This window comes from Neovison vison, chromosome 5, assembly GCF_020171115.1.
Source record: "Neovison vison isolate M4711 chromosome 5, ASM_NN_V1, whole genome shotgun sequence".
In the NCBI taxonomy this organism is placed as follows: Eukaryota; Metazoa; Chordata; class Mammalia; order Carnivora; family Mustelidae; genus Neogale; species Neogale vison.
Window position 1 is genome coordinate 22,837,375 of NC_058095.1, and position 17,497 is coordinate 22,854,871.

General features: G+C 56.0%; 2 protein-coding genes and 2 non-coding genes across 7 annotated transcripts in view; all 4 read left to right on the forward strand.

The window, feature by feature from the left end:
- The first annotated feature begins 1,312 nt into the window (after window positions 1–1,312).
- Window positions 1,313–6,958, forward strand: ARL5C (ADP ribosylation factor like GTPase 5C). Of its 3 annotated transcripts, none has more exons than XM_044250444.1 (6): window positions 1,313–1,470; window positions 2,092–2,152; window positions 3,135–3,282; window positions 4,012–4,095; window positions 4,619–4,770; window positions 6,120–6,958. In XM_044250444.1, the coding sequence occupies exons 1-6, from the start codon at window positions 1,425–1,427 to the stop codon at window positions 6,166–6,168; spliced, it is 540 nt and encodes a 179-aa protein (XP_044106379.1). In that variant the 5' UTR covers window positions 1,313–1,424; the 3' UTR covers window positions 6,169–6,958. The 3 variants fall into 3 exon arrangements, with proteins under 3 accessions (XP_044106379.1, XP_044106380.1, XP_044106377.1); XM_044250445.1 differs by lacking the exons at window positions 1,313–1,470; window positions 2,092–2,152 and adding exons at window positions 2,252–2,352; window positions 2,756–2,798; XM_044250442.1 differs by lacking the exons at window positions 1,313–1,470; window positions 2,092–2,152 and adding an exon at window positions 2,538–2,798.
- A 664-nt stretch (window positions 6,959–7,622) lies between these two features.
- On the forward strand, window positions 7,623–7,694 carry TRNAC-GCA. Its single transcript has one exon. It is a non-coding gene; the product is annotated as a tRNA-Cys (tRNA).
- Window positions 7,695–8,409: 715 nt separating this feature from the next.
- Window positions 8,410–8,481, forward strand: TRNAC-GCA. Its single transcript has one exon. It is a non-coding gene; the product is annotated as a tRNA-Cys (tRNA).
- A 1,272-nt stretch (window positions 8,482–9,753) lies between these two features.
- The window catches only part of PLXDC1 (plexin domain containing 1), a 57,133-nt gene continuing 49,389 nt past the window's right edge, over window positions 9,754–17,497 (forward strand). The window contains exon 1 of one of the 2 annotated variants that reach the window (XM_044248107.1): window positions 9,754–9,951. In XM_044248107.1, coding sequence (XP_044104042.1) covers window positions 9,876–9,951 — 76 coding nt within the window. In that variant the 5' untranslated portion in view covers window positions 9,754–9,875. Of the gene's footprint in view, window positions 9,952–10,492; window positions 10,569–17,497 lie in introns of those variants that run through there. The other variant, XM_044248108.1, reaches the window with a different exon arrangement.

Below are 17,497 nucleotides of genomic sequence, written 5' to 3' on the forward strand. Positions count from 1 at the left end.
GGTAGAGAGAAGCCCCATTTGTCTGGAGAACCAGGCCAGGGCTTGGGAAGTTGGTGGTTTCTATGGCAGGTGGCTAAAGGCTTTTAAGAATCCACATTTCTGAGAAGGTGAAAGACATTCAGGTGGAGGAAACACAGAAGCAAAAGCATGACGCAAGGAGCTGGGCATGTGTGGGCAAGGACCAGTGGACGCAGAAGGTGGACGATTACCTGCAAAGGCAGGTGAGGGCTGTTCATGGAGACTTGTGAATATCAGGTGAGGTGGCTCATCTAAATCCAGTGGGCACTAGGGACTTTATGAGCTGTGGAGTGCCAGGCTCTGGGCTGGGCTTTATGGGTGAATAGGGCTGTGCTGAGTCAGGGGGAGGCAGAGGAAGGGAGACAATCAGAGGTTTTCCCCTAGTGGAGGGGAGCACTAATGCGCTGCGGGAGGACCATGGCAGTGTGGGGGAGGAGGGAGTTGATTCTCCTGTGTGATAACTGACCTCTCCTAACTGTCCCCTCAGCCTGAGGTAGGTTTGCCTTCCCACTTCCCTTTTTGTTTTCTGGTTTTTCCCAGTTTAAGCAAAGAAGGAAATTCACAACTAAAACAGTCCCCTCGTCCTTTTCCCACCTCCAGCACGGCTCTCTTTGGCTCGGGCTCTCTCCTGCTGGCTCTTGGCATCTGGTACCCCTCTGTAGGGTCTCTGGCTGCAAGATCTCTCTTTTTGCTCTGTCCCTATCCTCAGATGTCCAACCCCCAGATCTGGCAGCTGTGCCTGAGCAGTGGTTTGCCAATGAATTGTAGAAGCCTTAGGGATTTATTCCTAGAAGTTGCCTATCACCAAGGGACCTCCAAAAGGGAGGGAGACCCCGCCCTTCCCTAAGGGAACTCACTTTGAGTCGGTCTGCAAGAGCCCTAGTGAAATCTCTAGTGAAACCGCTGGAGATCCAACTAGGGCTGGAATATTCTCCCAGCAGAGAGGATCAGTGACGCCTCTGCTCCACATAGCCGGCAGGGGCAGAACGGAGGGTTTTGCTTCAGTCTAGTGCCCAGACATGACAACTGGAGAAGGGACAGCTGGGACCTGGTAGTGGGTCACTGTGCTGGGCCTCCTTGATGCAGTCAGGGAGCAGGTCACCCAGAGAACCTCTAGAGTTTCCTCAGGGCAAAGGGGGAAGGGATGTGGAGTCTGGACCCCATTTTCCTTGCACCTCCAGGGCTCTAGACAAGTAGCCTGTTCGCTGTCGTTGTGACATTCGTAGCACCCGCGAGGGCCAGTGTCCCAGGGGATTCCCGGGTCCCGCAGGTGACTCGTCGGGCTTCCGTGACCTCACAGGCAAAACTCGCTCGGCCCTCCCCGGGGGCGGGGTTCTAAGCACCCTGGCTCGACCCGGGCCCCCGAAGATCGCTGAGTCTTGCCCCTCCCTAGCCGGGGACGCGCCATGGGACAACTGATCGCCAAGTTGATGGGCGTCTTCGGGAACCAGGGTAAAGGGCGCACAGCTCATTCAAGCGACTGCTTTGATTCGGCTCCCACCCGGGGCTCCCCGAATCCGGGGTCGGGGCGGATACGCTGAGGGACCTCGGGCTCCGAAGATCCTGCGTGGGCGCTCCTTGCAAGCTCCGGGGTCTCCCCTGCCCCCTTCCATAGCCCCTTCCTGCCTCCTCCCCTCCTGCTCCTCGCGGGTGGCGCGCTTCGGTGCACACCGGGGTGCAGGGCTCCGCGAGCCTCCGTCCTCCTGGCTAAAAGGGGCCGCGGGCTGCGATCGTGGCTCTTTCTCCAGACCCCTTCTCTTGGCAAGCCCAGGGCGCCCCGGACCTTTCGGACAACCGCCTTTCTGGAAATGTGGAGCGAGGAAGGCTCAGCAATCATTTCCACTGTCCGGGAGTGCCGCTGGTGTCCGGGGTCGGGGAGGAAACCCGTCCTGTTGGGTTTTGGTCGGGGATGGGTGCAGGGAAGCAGAAATGGTACAGTGAGCAGAAGTCTCCCCGCTCGCTGGAAACACTCGTCTCCTTCTTGGGAACCCCGGTGGGGCATTCAGTACCCTTGGTTACTGAGTTTGGCCCTGACCCTGCCCTTCCTCCCCGCCCCCCTCCCCATGCCTCCAGAGCACAAGGTTATCATCGTGGGACTGGACAACGCGGGAAAGACCACCATTCTCTACCAGTTGTAAGTGACTCTCGGGTGGAAAGAGGTGGGGGTTGGCTCTTTCCACCAGACTGACAGACATTTGGACCAATCACCCTTCCCTGGGTTCCCAGGTTTTCCAGTAGCCAGGAGGAGTGATCGTGGGGGGAAGTTATGTGATCTTCCCGGCATGGTGACCCTTCAGTTCTGTGGCAGCTCGCCTGGCATTCGAATCTTGCCCGGTATGGGCGACCCCAATGGTCCCCACCATCCCCACCCCTTACCCCTACCAGACTTGGTTGCAGGCCAGAGGCTGTCAGAAACTGACTTCCTGCCTCCCTGCTCTTCGCTCCCCCTAGCGGTGGGTCCCACCTTTTAACTCCTGCACCCCACCTTTGCCTCTTTCTCCCCTTCTTCAAACCCAAAGGGGAAGGCCAGTTTTGAGTCAGGGTGAGCTCCGTAGGTGAGCTCCGTAGCTCCCCATCTAGAAGGGTCTGGCACGTGTGCTGAGTAATTATCCATCGGAGCTCTTCCCAATATCCACTCTGTGGATGGCATCTCTCCCCCTTTGGAACCTCCAGAGTATTTACTTAGGAAAATTTTCCCCTGAAAAAGAAATACAAGCAAATGTTTATCTTAAACCAGAAGAAAAGAGAGCATCGAACATTACAAGCACGCAGAGTGAAAAGTTTCCCAATCAACCCAGAATCCCAGATCTTCCAGAGATGCCCCCTACATATAGAATTGTGTGTGTTCTCTCTGCATTTTAACAAAACTCCCAGGTGATCCAGCTGCATATTGCTGTTTGGGGACACGGCTCTAATATGACTTCCATATCTGGGGTCCACGCCAGGACAAGGCTCAGTCCCACTCCCGCCTGCACTCCCCTGTGACCAGAGGCTTGGCCACCCTGGGCCGAGTTGTTCTGAGTTAGATCTAGCCTGACTCGGGAGCAGAGGGCTGGGGGACCCAGAGCTGGGAGCAGAATGGGCTGAGCTCTTGGTGGTCTCTTCTCCCTCCCCAGCCTGATGAATGAGGTGGTCCACACATCTCCCACCATCGGTAGCAACGTGGAGGAGATCGTTCTGCGGAAGACTCACTTCCTCGTATGGGACATAGGGGGGCAAGAGGCTCTCCGCTCCACCTGGAGTGCATACTACTCCAACACCGAGGTGAGTGACATGCTGGGGCAGGAGGGGCCTGGAAGGCTGCTTGCTGTGTGACTTGAGCCTGTCACTTCCCCTCTCTGAGCCTTCGTTACCCGAATCTGTGAGGTGGAGATTGTAATAATGATTACCCCAATGGCTGTGAAAATTAAAACAAAACAAAACCGCTAACACATGTGTTTCAAATCCTTAATGCAGCAGTGTTTTGTTAAAATTTGTGAATACCTCTTGGCAGCTTTGCTTGCTGGCAGCTTTCTGTGTGATGCCCTGTGTGGCGTAGGCCCTTGGTCTCCGGAGGCCTTCCTTTCTCACTCTGGCACCCGTGGATTAAGTAGTTTGCTTCCCAGAGTGAGACCGAGTACGAATTCCAGCACCGCCACTCACCAGCTGTGTGTTCTAGGGCAAGATCTGCCCTCTCGCTGAGCTCATCTTATTTGTAAATGATGCTAAGCTTGGTCCAGGGGCACAGGGCTGTGCTGGGACCCGAATGCTGACCTCAACGCTCACGGCATAGCATCGCCTCTGGCACGCAATCCGAGTCGTGCTGTGTTCCCCCACCGTCTGGATAGAAAAGGGAATGAAAACGGGACTTGAGGGCAGTGAGAGCTTGAGACCAGACCAGTTCTCTGTGGGGCTAACATCAGGGCGGTGTAGAGGCCGGTCGGGAGCACAGTGGGCGGGAGACAAGGTCCTGCCGGAAAAGCCCGCGACTCACCACTGCCCTCTGCTGGCCAGTTCGTCATCCTCGTGATTGACAGCACGGACCGGGACCGGCTGCTGACCACTCGGGAGGAGCTCTATAAGATGCTGGCCCACGAGGTAAGGCTCCCGAGGTTGGGAGAGGGCCCCGGGGAGACTAGCTGTGGGACCTCAGCCTACTCACTTAGCCTCTCTGAGCTTTGTTCCTGAGTCCCCCGTGTCTGAGAGCCGCTACCCCAGCTGTCTAGACAGGGCTAATTTCTCCCAGAAGAAGGGCCCCAATGCCCTCAGCACAACTGATTGCAGAAGCCAGAGCTACTGGTCCAGGTCGTGACCCCCCTTCTCACTCACCGTGGGACTTCCTCCCCTCAGACAAGTGACTTCACTTCTCTCAGTTTTTCCAAATACAAAACGGGAAGGATCACCAAATTCCTGCCTCATGGGACTGTCGTAAGGATCACAGAGCTGGCAAGCAGGCAATCTGCAAGGTGTCGGTGTCCGCGGGTGTGGTTGCCCCACGTGGTACCACGGGGCATGGGCTTCTCCTGCAGGGACAGCAGGGGGCTAGGGAGGACTTAGGGGGCAGGGGGATGAGAAGCTAGGCCCTGGCAGGCTGACTGGGGCTGGGCTCCTCTGTCCACAGGCTCTGCGAGATGCTTCCGTCCTAATCTTTGCCAACAAGCAGGATATGAAGAACTCCATGACCACCTTGGAGATCTCTCAGTTCCTCACTCTGACCGCCATCAAAGACCACCCGTGGCATATCCAGGGCTGCTGTGCCCTCACCGGGGAAGGGTTAGTGGCTCCCCACCTGGACGTCCAGGGTCTGGCCCAATCAATGAACAGCTGACCCTCAGAACCTTCTCCTGTTTCTCCCCTGTCAGAATCTGGCTCACAGGCGCTCACCCACCCACAGCTGAGATGTGGGCAAGCAGTGAGCGGGACACAGTGCCTGCTCTTGGGAAGCTAAGAGCTTCCACCTAAGCACAAACATTTCGGATACTGAGAAGTGCCATGCAGAGAATGAAATTGGAGGGGGCAATGGTTGGTCTGGGTTAGCTGTGGTGGGCAGGGACAACCTCTACTAGGAGGTGACTTTTGGGCTGAGACCTGAAGGGAGAGGAGAAAGCCATAGGAGGACCTGGGGACCAAGCCCTCCAGACACAAGTCATTGACCCTTTCTGACCTTGAGTTTTCTTATCTGTAAAGAGAAGAGCGATTATACTGACTCCTAGGGTTTCTGTAGAGAGTAAATGGTGTCATTCATTCAACATTTATCGAGCACTGACTCTGAGCCAGGCACTTTTCTATGCACCAGAGAAGCAGCAGCGAAGAAAACACAAAACCCCTCCCCTCATAGGGCATACATTCTGGTGGGAGGGAGCCAACAATAAACAATAAAATTAAGAAAAAGCTACAGTAAGTTAAAAGTGGCAAGTGTTTGGAAAAGATCAAGTGGGAAAGTGAGATTGAAAGTCTGTGGGCAGGGATGCCTGGGTGGCTCAGTTGGTTGGGCAGCTGCTTTCGGCTCAGGTCATGATCCCAGCGTCCTGGGATCGAGTCCCACATCGGGCTCCTTGCTCGGCAGGGAGCCTGCTTCTCCCTCTGCCTCTGCCTGCCATTCTGTCTGCCTGTGCTCACTCTCCCCCCCCCCCCTCTGATAAATAAATAAAATTAAAAAAAAAAAGTATGTGGGCAAATGTTGCAAAGGATGTTGAAGGTCACATAGAAAGGGGCTCTCATCAGTCTTGGAAAGTTCTCTTTCCTCTTTCTCGAGTGGAATCCCAGCAGGCTGGGAACCCAGGTGTCTGGAGGCTGGAGGGAGGTCGGGAGGTCGGTCCAAGGAATCACACATTTCTGGTAGTGTCCTTGCCATTCCCTCCTCCAATCCACATCCATCTTCTCTGCTAGACTGTAGGCCTCGGAGGGCATGTCTGTGTTTTCACCAGTAACCCGGGCCCCTAGCCCAGGACCTGATGTGCAGTGGGTACTCAATCCGTTTATACTTGTTGATGGAGAGAAGGGATTTAACTTTGGTTGTTACATCTAATCCATCGGCTCTGGGTTGGGGCTGGCGACTTGGAGGCCGTCATCCTCATGGGATATACTGATCCGTGGGATATACTCTTCCATCTTCCCTGCAGGCTGCCCGCGGGGCTTCAGTGGATGCAGTCTCGGGCCACTGCCAACTGATGTCCTGACCTGAGGCCGACCAGAAACTCTGGGGGGTTTTGCTTGGACTGTTTGGGTGGAAAACGCAAGTGACAATTATTTTCTGCGGATCTCTGATGGGAGCTGGGTCAGCTATGGACAGTGAGATTGCCGAAGTCCACCCGACCTAATCCCGCCACCGAAGGGCTAGACTGCCTGCCCTGACCTGCTGCAGACAGGACAGCAGAAGAGCTGCCCTTCGCCCTGGGGAAGCAGGTGTCTTTGGAGGCACAGGCAAGTCGTTAGATGTGTTGAGGGACTGGGAAGTGGAGCCCCGTCCCCTCAGCCTGCAACCTCTTTGAGGGGAAAAAAATGGGGGATAAAGTAGGAGACCCCTGGAAATGCTCTTTATTTCCTAGAACCCCACCTCCTAGCCCTCGATTCTCACCCCAGTTTTCTGGCCCCTTTGCCATCTTTGAGCAAAGGAGATTCCAGAAAGGCAAAGAGGGCAGGCACAGGGGAAGGAGGACAGAGCCAAAAACTGGCGGGAAGGGAGAGGAAGAAGGACGGGACATCCCAGACGGGGACAGTCCCTTGCACTGCGGGGAGTTCCACTCCTCCCATGCCTTTCCCTTCCCTCTGAGATGCTGGCTCGGACCACAGCTTTTGAGAGTTAAGCCATCCCATCCTTTGCCCTCCAGTCCTTCCAGTATGAATCCCATGCCTCCCAGATGTCTCCAATTCCTACACCGTGCCTATCTTGGCTGTCTTTTGTAATGATTTTTTAGTTGTTTTAGAATTTTTATAAAAGAGTAATAAATGCTGTTGAAGACCGCTCACTTCTTATTTCTGCTACCTGTGCTTCAAACTGGCTTTTGTTTTTTGTACAAGGCATCAGGTCTGTGGAAATCTTCCTGGGAAATGGAGGGGGTACTGCCTCAAGGGTCCACTGGGCTAGGGGGACTGGCTGGTTCTTTGGTCCTGGGCTCTTCCACCCTCTGCTAGGTAACTGATTCCTGGCTTGCTGGGACTGGGAGCTTTGGCTGTACGGGGATCTAGGGGTGGGCGGGGCTTGATGCTGACTCCTGGAGGAGGGGAGGAGGGGCCCTTGGGGATTGGAGAAGCCCAGGAGTCCTCTGGAGGTAGAGCTGGAGACAGGGTGGAAACCCGGGCTGTCCATCTGAACACAGGGAGCCCTGCTTTTACGCCATAAGACCCGAGATGGTTCTGGAGTCCATGGGTTTCTCTCCTTCCCAAGTCAGCACTGGACATCTTGGGGACAGTCTGGACACAGTTATAGAAGGTCCAGGAGTCCTTAATCCTGTGGTTTCCTGAGGTGTAATGGTGGAAAAAGACTCAGCAATTCTAGCTATCCCCATTTAGTCCACAACCTGTTCTTTTCATGAAGTTACTTTGACACAGCTGTCGGACCGAAACAATTAAATATTCTCTTTATACTACAGAAACCTATTCCAGTAAAGGGCAAGCGGCACGGTGGGGGTATAGCTCAGTGGTAGAGCATTTGACTGCAGATCAAGAGGTCCCCGGTTCAAATCCGGGTGCCCCCTCTCCAAGCCAGATTTTTCGTGTTTTCTTATCCAGTAGTCCATCTCTCAAAGTGCCCTGGCAGGGGAGAGGGGGTGCGAGATGCGATGTCGGGGCCTGCCACCCCATTTTGGAGGCAGGCTACGATGGAGTGTTGGCCCGGCAGATCCGTGCGCCCAGCCCGCGCGTGCGTCTATGGGTGGGATGCCGTGAGAGGGCGAGAAGCTGCTGGTTAACCCTAGGTGGACAGCCCAGACTGCGTACTCCCGAAGTGCTAGGGCGGAGGCCGGTGCACTATCAGGGAGGCCTGGCCAGCGACCCCAACGGCTCTGCCCGGGGAGGGAGGCCCAGGACCTAAGCTTGGGCTGGGGAAAGGAGACCCAGAGAACGCTGTCTGAGCGTGCAGGACGGAGAGAGGGGAGCCAAGATGCAATAAAGGGGCTCCGACAGGGCAAGACAGGGGGACCTCGGCACCGGGAATGTCCCCGAAACCAGGGATCTCGAAGGATCTCGAGGGATCTCCCCTCCCATTTCCAGACTCCATTTTGCTTATACCATTCAGTAGAAATCTTAAGCTCAGAGCTTCGGGAAACAAGTTCTGCGTTCAGGCGAGTAATCTTTTGAGATTATATTGTTTCCAACTTTTGTAAACATTGGACAAGACTTCGTTTCACGACCTCAGCACAGCGCCTGCGCAGTCATAGGACTAAGAGGTTACTGCGCACAAGCGTCAGCAGAGGGGGTATAGCTCAGTGGTAGAGCATTTGACTGCAGATCAAGAGGTCCCCGGTTCAAATCCGGGTGCCCCCTGCGCAGTTGTTTTCTCTGGGCCACAGAGGTCCATGTCTCCATGTGTCTTTTTCTCCCTTCTCCATTTTATGTTGACAATGCCTTTGCCATCTCTCTTTTGAGCAGACGACGATTGGTGCAAGAAAGACGCGAGACAGTGCAAGAAGCGAGAATTCTCAAGCGATGGATCTTAAAATGTGGTCCCCGGACTAGCACCACCACCTGGGAATGTGTTAGAAATGCAGATTCTCGGCTTCTTCCCGGAACTATTGAATTAGAAACCTGAGGGTGGCGCTCAGAAATTTGTATTTTTAATAAGCTCTCCAGGTGATTCTGATGGGTGCGCAAGTTCCAGAGGCTTACATTTAAAAAAATTTACACGTCTCTTGCTTGGGATTATTTCCAATGCTGTTTTCAATCCGAGCCTTTAAAGAGACCGTGTAAGACAGATCGCGGCTCCCCACTTGACCGCTAGAGGGCAGCAAGAAGCCGCAGCTGGAAGCGGCGGCCTATTCCTGTTTGAGAGTCGGGATTTAAGTTAGACAACAAGAAGAACTTACAGTCAGGCCTTGCCTTGTCCTGTCGTAAAGGATTAGCGTTTAGGGCTGGAGGCGTCGTTTCTGGGACCCTGCATCCAGAGGAAGGAGGAACTGGGATTCTGAGAGATTAGGGGGCTTTGGTTCTTGTTTCCCTTCTCAGTTCCTGTCTTTGGCCTCAGTGTCAGGGACCCCCCCCCCCTTCCAGCCCACACTTCTTCTGTTCACGCGCGTATCCTTCTTCCTGGGGAATTCCCTCAAGAGCTCTCCGTGTCCATCCCCTACCTGTCCGCGACTGTCCAGTCCCTAGGCCCCAGCCCCGTGAGAAACCAGGTGCCCCTCATCCCTCATCCTCCCACCCTCGAGTGCTCCAGCTCCTTGCCACCGCATGAAGTAGGTCAGGGGAGGGAATCAGCACCTTCGTGTCCTGACCTGATTCCCTGCCGTCTATTAAATCTCCTAAATTGTGGGTATTTTTATTCTGTCCTGAAAGAAAAGGGAAGAAAAAAAAAAAAAAAAAAAAGGTGATCTATTCCCCAGAGTCTGTCATAAGGTGGTGGCAGGTGGGGTGAGATGTCTTCGTGCTGGGGGGAGGAGGGGTAGACTGGCTTTGAGGACTGACTGGGACCCTGAACAGGCCTGGGGTCCCCAGAGAGAAAGGTGGCCTCGGTTACCTTTTGGGGTTAAGGGGAGGTCCGGGCTGCCCTCTACCACGGTGTCCATGGGAAAGACGGTGCTAGGAACTGGGGGGCGGAGGGCGGCGGTGATGGGGAAAAGGGAGAGGAGCCCCGGAGAGGGGAGTGGCATTCAGGCCTCCGTTGGCGAGAGAAGCTGGGGCGGGAGTGGTCTGTGCTGCAAGGGGAGATTCCTGGGGTGGGGATGGGCATCAGAAACCCACAGAACTCTGAGGAACAGCCCAGAAAGTCGGAAAGCCTGGATAGAGCTGGAGGAGGGGGTGCGTATGGCAGGAGTGCACCGCCCGAGGAAAGGGGCGCCTGTCCCTTTCACACACACACACACACACACACACACCCCGTCCACGGTCTTGTCTCAGCTGCTTTCCGCGGGGAGGGGGGGTGAGGAGGGGAAGGGAGGCAGGAGCTAAGGTGCGGGGTGGGGGGCCGCTTCTCCCAGCCCAGGGTCCCCCGCCCTGTCCCCTACTCCGCCCCCAGCCATCCCCCTCCAGTTCCGCGGTGGGAGCGCTCCGGGAGGGCTGGGAGGACCGGGGTTAGACTCTGGGAGCGCTCGGGAGGCGCCGCGCCCCCCCCGCCCCGCCCCCCTCCCCGTCCGCGCTCCGGGAGGCCGCCGCTCTGCTCGCTCGCCGCCGGCCCGCGCCCGCGCCTCTCCCGCCGCCCCGCCGGGCCCCGCGCTCCGCCGCCTCCTCGCCGCCCACCCCTCGGCGCGCCAGCCTCCGGGACTGCACCGCCTGAGCCCGGCCCCTCCCTTGTTCGGGGCCGCGGCCCGCAGCGGGCCGGGGGCGGGTCCTGGCACCCACCATGCGGGCAGAGCTCTGGCTCCTGGTGCTGGTGTTCAGGGAGGCTGCCCGGGCGCTGAGCCCCCCGCCCGGAGCAGGTAGGACTGGCCGGAGTCGGTCGGGGTGGGCGGGGGGCGGGGAGGGAGCAGGCAGGCAGGCGTGGGCAAGGCCAAGTACCCACCCGCCAGCGTTGTCGGGTGGGTGGGGGGACTGTCCGCGGAGGGCCAGGAACCTTTCAGGTTGTGAGAGGTGGACAAGGACCCACTTTCTTAAACACATCGGGTGTGTGAGTGAGGGTGGAGGCATCAGACACTGATGCCCCTCGCCTCTCCTTCCCTCCTGGAAGGACACCAGAGGGACCCCAGTAGAGGGGGCTACATAAGGCAATGGGCTCTGGCCCCAAAGAGGACGGTAGGGGAGTCATAGGGACCCCTCGTCACACTGAGGGAGGCTGAATTCCGATGAGACGGAGAGTCTGGGGTGCCTCCTGCCCCAGCTTTGCCACCTCCTTCTATTCCCACCCCCCAGGTCCCACCCCAGCTCCAAGCTGACCCAGGTTAGGTCTGAATCCATTTCACATTTGGGGGCTGGGTGGGAGCAGCCAGAGGGATGGTGGAGACCCAGCATCGCTCCTAGAGGAAGCTCTGTAGCAGCCTGTCCCATCGCCTTCCTCCTCCTGTTTGGAGCCTGGAGAACCCTCTGGGGCTCAGGAAGAAGCATCTTGCTGCTCCCCTTTACCCCAGTCTCCAGGACCCTCCTGTCACTCCCGCTCTGGTGTCCTGGTGGCCTTTGGCCATCAGCTGCTCTGGCTCTGGATGGGAGTGAGCAGGGGCTCCTCTTGGCACACTCCTCTTCCTTACACTAGTGCTCCACAATCATCTCTCCCACCTGGAAGTCCTTTCTGAGGTCTACCTTGAGTCTCTCGTATTATTAAAAAACAACAACAACAACAAAAAAACAAAAAACAAAACAGTGTTCAGCATGTAATTTTATATTACCTTCCTATCTCCTCAGGCACCCAGACTTCTCTGGGGTTGGGAGGTGGGTAATTTGCAGTCTAGCCTCTTGACAGCAAGAATTGAGGAGATAGAACTTTATGCCTCGGGGACATAGGTGTCCCTTAAATGGGATGGAACAGGGTCATGGGCTTGTCCTGGGAGATGCTGTAGCTGGGCTGCTGTGTCTCTGGGGTGTGCTAGCCCCAGGCACAGCATCTGCGACTGTGTTCTTGACTTCAACGGACTTGTGTGTAGAAGAGACAGCCCTGGGTCCCTGTGGAGAAGGAGGGTGAGGAAGGGTGATGGTGGTGGAAATGCAGGCAGAGAGCAGTGGAAGTTGGTGTGGCAAAAGGCCGGTGGTACAGAAGCACCAGTTTTCAGGGAGACCACACAGAGAAGGGCCGGAGACTTGGCTTCTTGTCCCCACATCTCACTTGCTGTGTGACCTTGAGCAAGTTACTTCCCTTCTCTGGGCCTATTTCGCCACTTCTAAAGTGGCGAAAGCAAAATCTTTGACTCTTGGTGGGTTTATGAAAGATTCTTTTTTTTCCTGTTAAGGATTGTCTTTCCTTTCCAGATTTGTTATGATATATATGGGTAACTGGCAATGGAAAAAATCTGTATAGAAGGGAGAGGTTGGCCAGGTCAGTTTTTGAGGTTCTATGCAACCCCAAACTTGGTGAGACCTTCTGAACTCAGGATGTGACTAGGATGATGAGGGAGGGCTCTGGACCCCTGACTGAGGTGGGAGAACCACAGAGAGGTTTGGGGAAAGGGAATTGGGAGATAAGGAGCCTGTGCTGAGGGGTGGGGGAAGGTGGAAAGCCTTGGGCCTGGCTGAGAGCTGCCTCTTCAGAGTCCGGTTGGGGTAGTAGACGCCTGAGGAGGCCAGAAAGAGAGGGGCAGGCAGAAACTTGAATCAAAGCTCTAAGTTGAGGACACCCTGTCTTCTGGGCTTTGCCAGAGACTCAGCCAGGAAAAAATGGACTTTCTCTGTGGCAGGAGAGGTGGGTTGGACTTCAGGAAGTGCTTGGGAAGCCAGAGGGGGCAGCTGCTGACTCTCAGTCCAGTATTTTTCTTTTTCTTTTTTTTTTTTTTCCACCAGGCCTGGCTGCACTGGAGGAAAGGCCTGGGTGGAGGCGGAGGTGGGGGTGTCTTCTGGGAAGAAGAGATGTGTGTGTGGGGGGGTAGGACATTCTAGGGGAGGGCCCCCAAGGAGGGACAGCCTGGCTGGGATCAGTGGTGGAGCCCTGGGACCTGGGGAAGGGGCATCGGGGAGCTAGATGTGAAGGAGGGCCATCCAGCCCCAAGACTCCAAGCTCTCTGGGGTGGGGGTGGGGTGGGGTGGGGTTCGGGCGAGCCTCAGGAGGGAACTGAGATCTCCCCTCCCTCTTGATGGTTTAGTTGGTTTGGTGGAGCCTTGAAACTTCTTCCAGCATTAGAACAGGAGCAGGAGAAAGAGGAAAGACTGCAAGAGGCTGATAGACAGTCAGATGGACAGACAGGATGATGGCCTTTGGATGCATGGGGCATGGCAGGGGCAGCAGGCTCTGGCCCAAGGGGAATGGGAGCTGCCTAAAATAGAGAGAGAAGAAGCAGCTGGAGGGCTTGTCTTTGGCCTTGGAGGTTGCCAGGTTCCCTCTGGCAACCCTAGCAACTGCCTCCTTTCTCTGCACCTGGATTTCCTCTTCTATAAAGTGAGGTTTGGACCAGATTGTGTCTAGGGTCCCTATAGCCATGATTCTTCCCCATCCCTCAACACACCCAGGCTGTGGGACACTGGTCTTCAAGTCCAGGTGTTGGTTAGCTCAAGGGCCACATCCTCAGAGAGGCCCACACTGATGGCTCTGCCCAGGGAAGCAATGAAGCCCAACCCTTTTGCCTGCACTCATCAGCATGTCCCATTGTCTCATCCACCACTTCATTCATCCATTCATTCATTCATTTACGTGTCTTTCCCAACTAGAATCTTCTGGGGCCCAGGGGTTGTGTCCACCTGTTCACTGTCGTCCTGGCACCCAGCGCAGTGCCCGGCACACAGTAGGCCCTCAATGTGTGTGCACTGAATGAATGAGCGAATCAGGAGGTGGTCACGGACCCCAGACTCTCCCTTTGAGAGAAACTCACAAAAAGCCAAGCTCTTCTCTCCTTTCCTCTTCTCCTCTTGGTGGTCCCTTCCTGCTAGTTCCCTGCGCCTCCCCCCATCTCCCTAAGGGAGGGTCCTCCGGGAGAACTTCAGTGGGTTTCCCAGCAAGAGGATGCTGCTGAGGGCTTTGTAACTGGGACACAGGATTTCAGTTCAGGGTCTGGAGACTCTCTCAAGCCCCTAGGAAAGAAGGCCAGGGGACTTTGCTGGGGGCTCTGCGCGTATCATTTTGTTAAGGACTCGAAAACAACTACAAGCGTAGGTCTTATCATTCCCGTTTTACAGATAAGGAAACTGAGGCTTAGAGAGCTTATGTAATTTGTCCAGTGTCACAGTCAGTAAGCATTAGTTTCAGAGTTCATCCCTGAGCTTGTGTGACTCCAAACCTGTGCTCTTTTCTTGCTGCCTGGGCCCCGGGGGAAGGGTATTTTCAGCCTGTGGGTCTCAAGTACTCAGGGGCTTTTGAAGATTCCTTCCCTCCCTCTCTTCCTTTCCTCCTTCTCTCTCCTGCCCCCTTCCTCCCTCCCTCCCTCCTTCCCTCCCCTCCCTGCCCCTTCTACCCTACCTCCCTGGATCCCTCCCTCCTTCCATCCGTCCTCCACCCATGCTTACCAAGCATTGGCTCTGTGTTGGGAACCATCAGGGCTGGGACGGTGCAGGTAGCGTTTGGGGTGACAGGGGAGAGATGGCAGGGGATGCTTTGGAAAGAGGTGCCATCTCATGGCACTTGAAGGATGAGCAACGGCTCGTCAGAGGGGTTCATTTATGGAGCAGAGTGGTCCTGGCTGGGAAAGTCATCTGTGTGAGGCCCTGTGGCCAGAGTGAGCCAGGCTGGGTCCTGGAGAAGGCTTTAGGGAGACAGGAGGCTGGAGGAGACAGCAGGGATAGGGTCACAAAGGGCCTTCGACTAGAGAGCTGAGGGGTGAGTTGGAAGCCTGGGAGGGAGGGAATCAAGTTTGTCCTGGGTGTGCGGGAGATTACCTCAAGGGCATTAAGGGTGGTGACTGCAGGGACTCCTGGATTGCCTGGTGGCTGTGGGGCAGGAAGGGCAAGCAGGGGCGGCAGGTGGCTCTGCCAGGCCCTGGGGCTGGGCATGACATGGCCTCCTGAAGTCAGCCCACGGCTTCTGGTGCCAGAGCAGGACAGTGGCCCACAGAGGGTCTGGGGCGGCATTACTGGGGCGCCCCCCGTGTGCCAGGGGACATGGTCTCCTAGATAGGACTCCTGAGATCGGGCGCGATGGTCCCCAGTGAGCCAAGCCCATATCCCAGGCCTTCCCCGGGATGTCCCTGCACCTGAGGAAAAAGCCTGGGGCCCCTGGTCCCCTCTCGTTGCCCTCCCGATGGCCTGAGCAGACCCTGAAGTCAGCCCTGTCCTGCCACGAACTAGTTGTGTGACATTGGGAGAGATTCCCTGACACCTTCACGCCTCAGCTCCCAATTCGCACAATAGATCCAACCTAGCAGCCATCCCAAGGGGTTACTGCGGGGAGTAAATGAGTTCATGGACTTCAAGCATTCGGAAGAGGGCTAGCACCGACTAAGCATTCTCGAAAAGTTAGCTGTCCTTTTTAATTTTCCCTATTACGGCACGGACAGCCCACTAGACGGCAGGCGACTTGGGGCCGTGGGTGAACGGACGGGTGGCTACGGGACCCAGGAGTGGGTGCTCTGGGCTCTTCTGGTACTTCTGGCCGGGGTTTCCAGGCAGCTACACTCACATGTGTGCATCTGTGTAAAGTGGGGGGGGGGGGCGCGGGTAGGTTGGCAACAATGTGTGAGCCGATGGGGAGGAGGGCTAGGGCCTTGGGGCAAGTCTGCGTGTGCACAGGCACATGGGCTGTGCAACACACATGTGAGCCACCAGCTGTGTTGGCTGAGGGGGTGAGGTCCTGTCCCAGCCAACTGGGAGGGGGCGGGGGGGGGCAGGGAGACAGAGGTGGGGGTGGGGTTGAGAGGGTCAGACTCAGGGCTCAGCCAGGGTAGGGCAGATTTCCTGGGCGGCTTCCCTCTCCATCCCCTTCCCTGCCTGCCTTCATGGACACTTTGCCTCTGACCTGAGCCCCAAATTCTCTGATTATAAAGACTTCTCATTTGACATTTGAATTTGATGCTCATGGGCATGACTGTCATCCCCGTGTTCATGCTGAGGAAACGCAAGCTCAGAGAGGTCAACAGACAGGTCCAAGGTCACACAGCCTGTGGATGCAGGTGTGTCTTCCCGGACCCCACAGCTGGTTGGGTCCCCCTTTCCAGCCCTCTTCTCAGGCCTTGGACCCCCACTTTTCAAGTACCCTTCTGTCTCCGTTGCAGGATAGTGATGCCTCCAGATCCTCCGCACCCCCTTCCAGACCCGTTAAGCTCCTCTGCTCGCTCTGTACACGTTCCTTTCCTGTTCTGGCTCTCACCCAGGCTCAAGGGCTGCTTGCAAGACGACCCGGGGAGCCGGGCAAAGCAGCCCAGCACAAACGGTTCTATCTCCAGAGGCAGCTGTGGGCCCCACCCGAGGGGAGCAAGACAGCTCTGGCTTGGGGTCTGAGCCTCGGGCACACTGCCTTCCCAGTTCTGGGCGCAGGCCCATCTCAGCCAGTGGGCAACTTGGGGAAGGGGCCTGGGGACCGCCCTTCTCCCCACCTTCTCCAGAGCATCTGGTTGCGATTAGGGGCAGAGAAGTGAGAGGGGGCCGGCAAGGGTCCAGCAGGCACCAGCAGCCAAGAATGACTTAATTGGATAAAATGTCTAATGACGAACCAGGGCCCCACAGCAGAGTCCTGGCCCCAGCCCCAGGCCTGGTGCTGGCCAAGCCTTGTCTCAACCTCTGTCCTTGCTGACTCCCAAGAGTTACTTACCTCTCGTATCGTGTCCTCAATTGTACAATGATTGAGCACCTACTGTTTGCTAGATACTGAAGATCCGTATTTGTAGAAGATGGGGACAGTCCTGGGGGAACTCTTCTACCAGGCAGAGAGGCAGGTAGTTACATCATCGGCGCTCTAGGAAAGAGGGTTGTATCTAGCAGCTCTGGGGGGGGTTAGAGTAGGCAGAGGTGGAGAAGGGCCTCCGACGTGGAGTGGGCCTGGAATTGATGAATATCCCAGGAAATACCAGATCCACCTCTCCAGTGATCTGTATCCCACACACACATCCATAGTAGGTGTGACAATTGCAGTGACAATATAAGGCACATCTTTGGGGGCACAGATCTTTCCAAAAAAGGAAAAGCATGATTTCTGAGACATTTGGAAGGCACTGAACGACCTAGAGGAGACAGAAGAGAACGATTGGAATGGCTGCTAACTGGCCAGTGTGCAGCGTCTTCCCAATCCTGTGCCCTGGAAGACATTGTTAATTGATCATGACAATGTCTCTTGCTACACGCAGATGGAGCTTCCGAGTTTGTCTCAGTTAGAGAGTGCACCTGGCTGTCGCTAATCGATTGGAGAGGACTTTTGAGATGAAACCTATTTGCCATCCTTAATGGTGGCGAAGCTCCATGTTTTAGGGAGAAAGGGACTTGCCCAAGTGGCTTGGAGGTAGTCGCAGGACTAAACAGTGGTCCCCATCACGGAGACATCTTTGATCGGCACCATCTGGGAGGAGATGCACTGGCATCTAGTGGACAGAGGCTGGGATGCTGCTGGACTTGCTAGAACGCTCAGGTTAGCCCCCACAACAAAGAATTCTCCAGTCCAGAATGTCCACAGGGCTAATGTTGAGAAGCTCTGAACTAAAAGAGCTCTACTTTCGGGCTTCTTGCCCATGGAGTCCCCTGGAAGGTGAGATTCTATGATGGAGAAATAAGGAACTGGTTTGGAATGTTCCAGAGCAATGGTTCTCACTCTTATCTACAGAGTTTGGTTCAGGGATTTGGAGAAAGCTCCCCT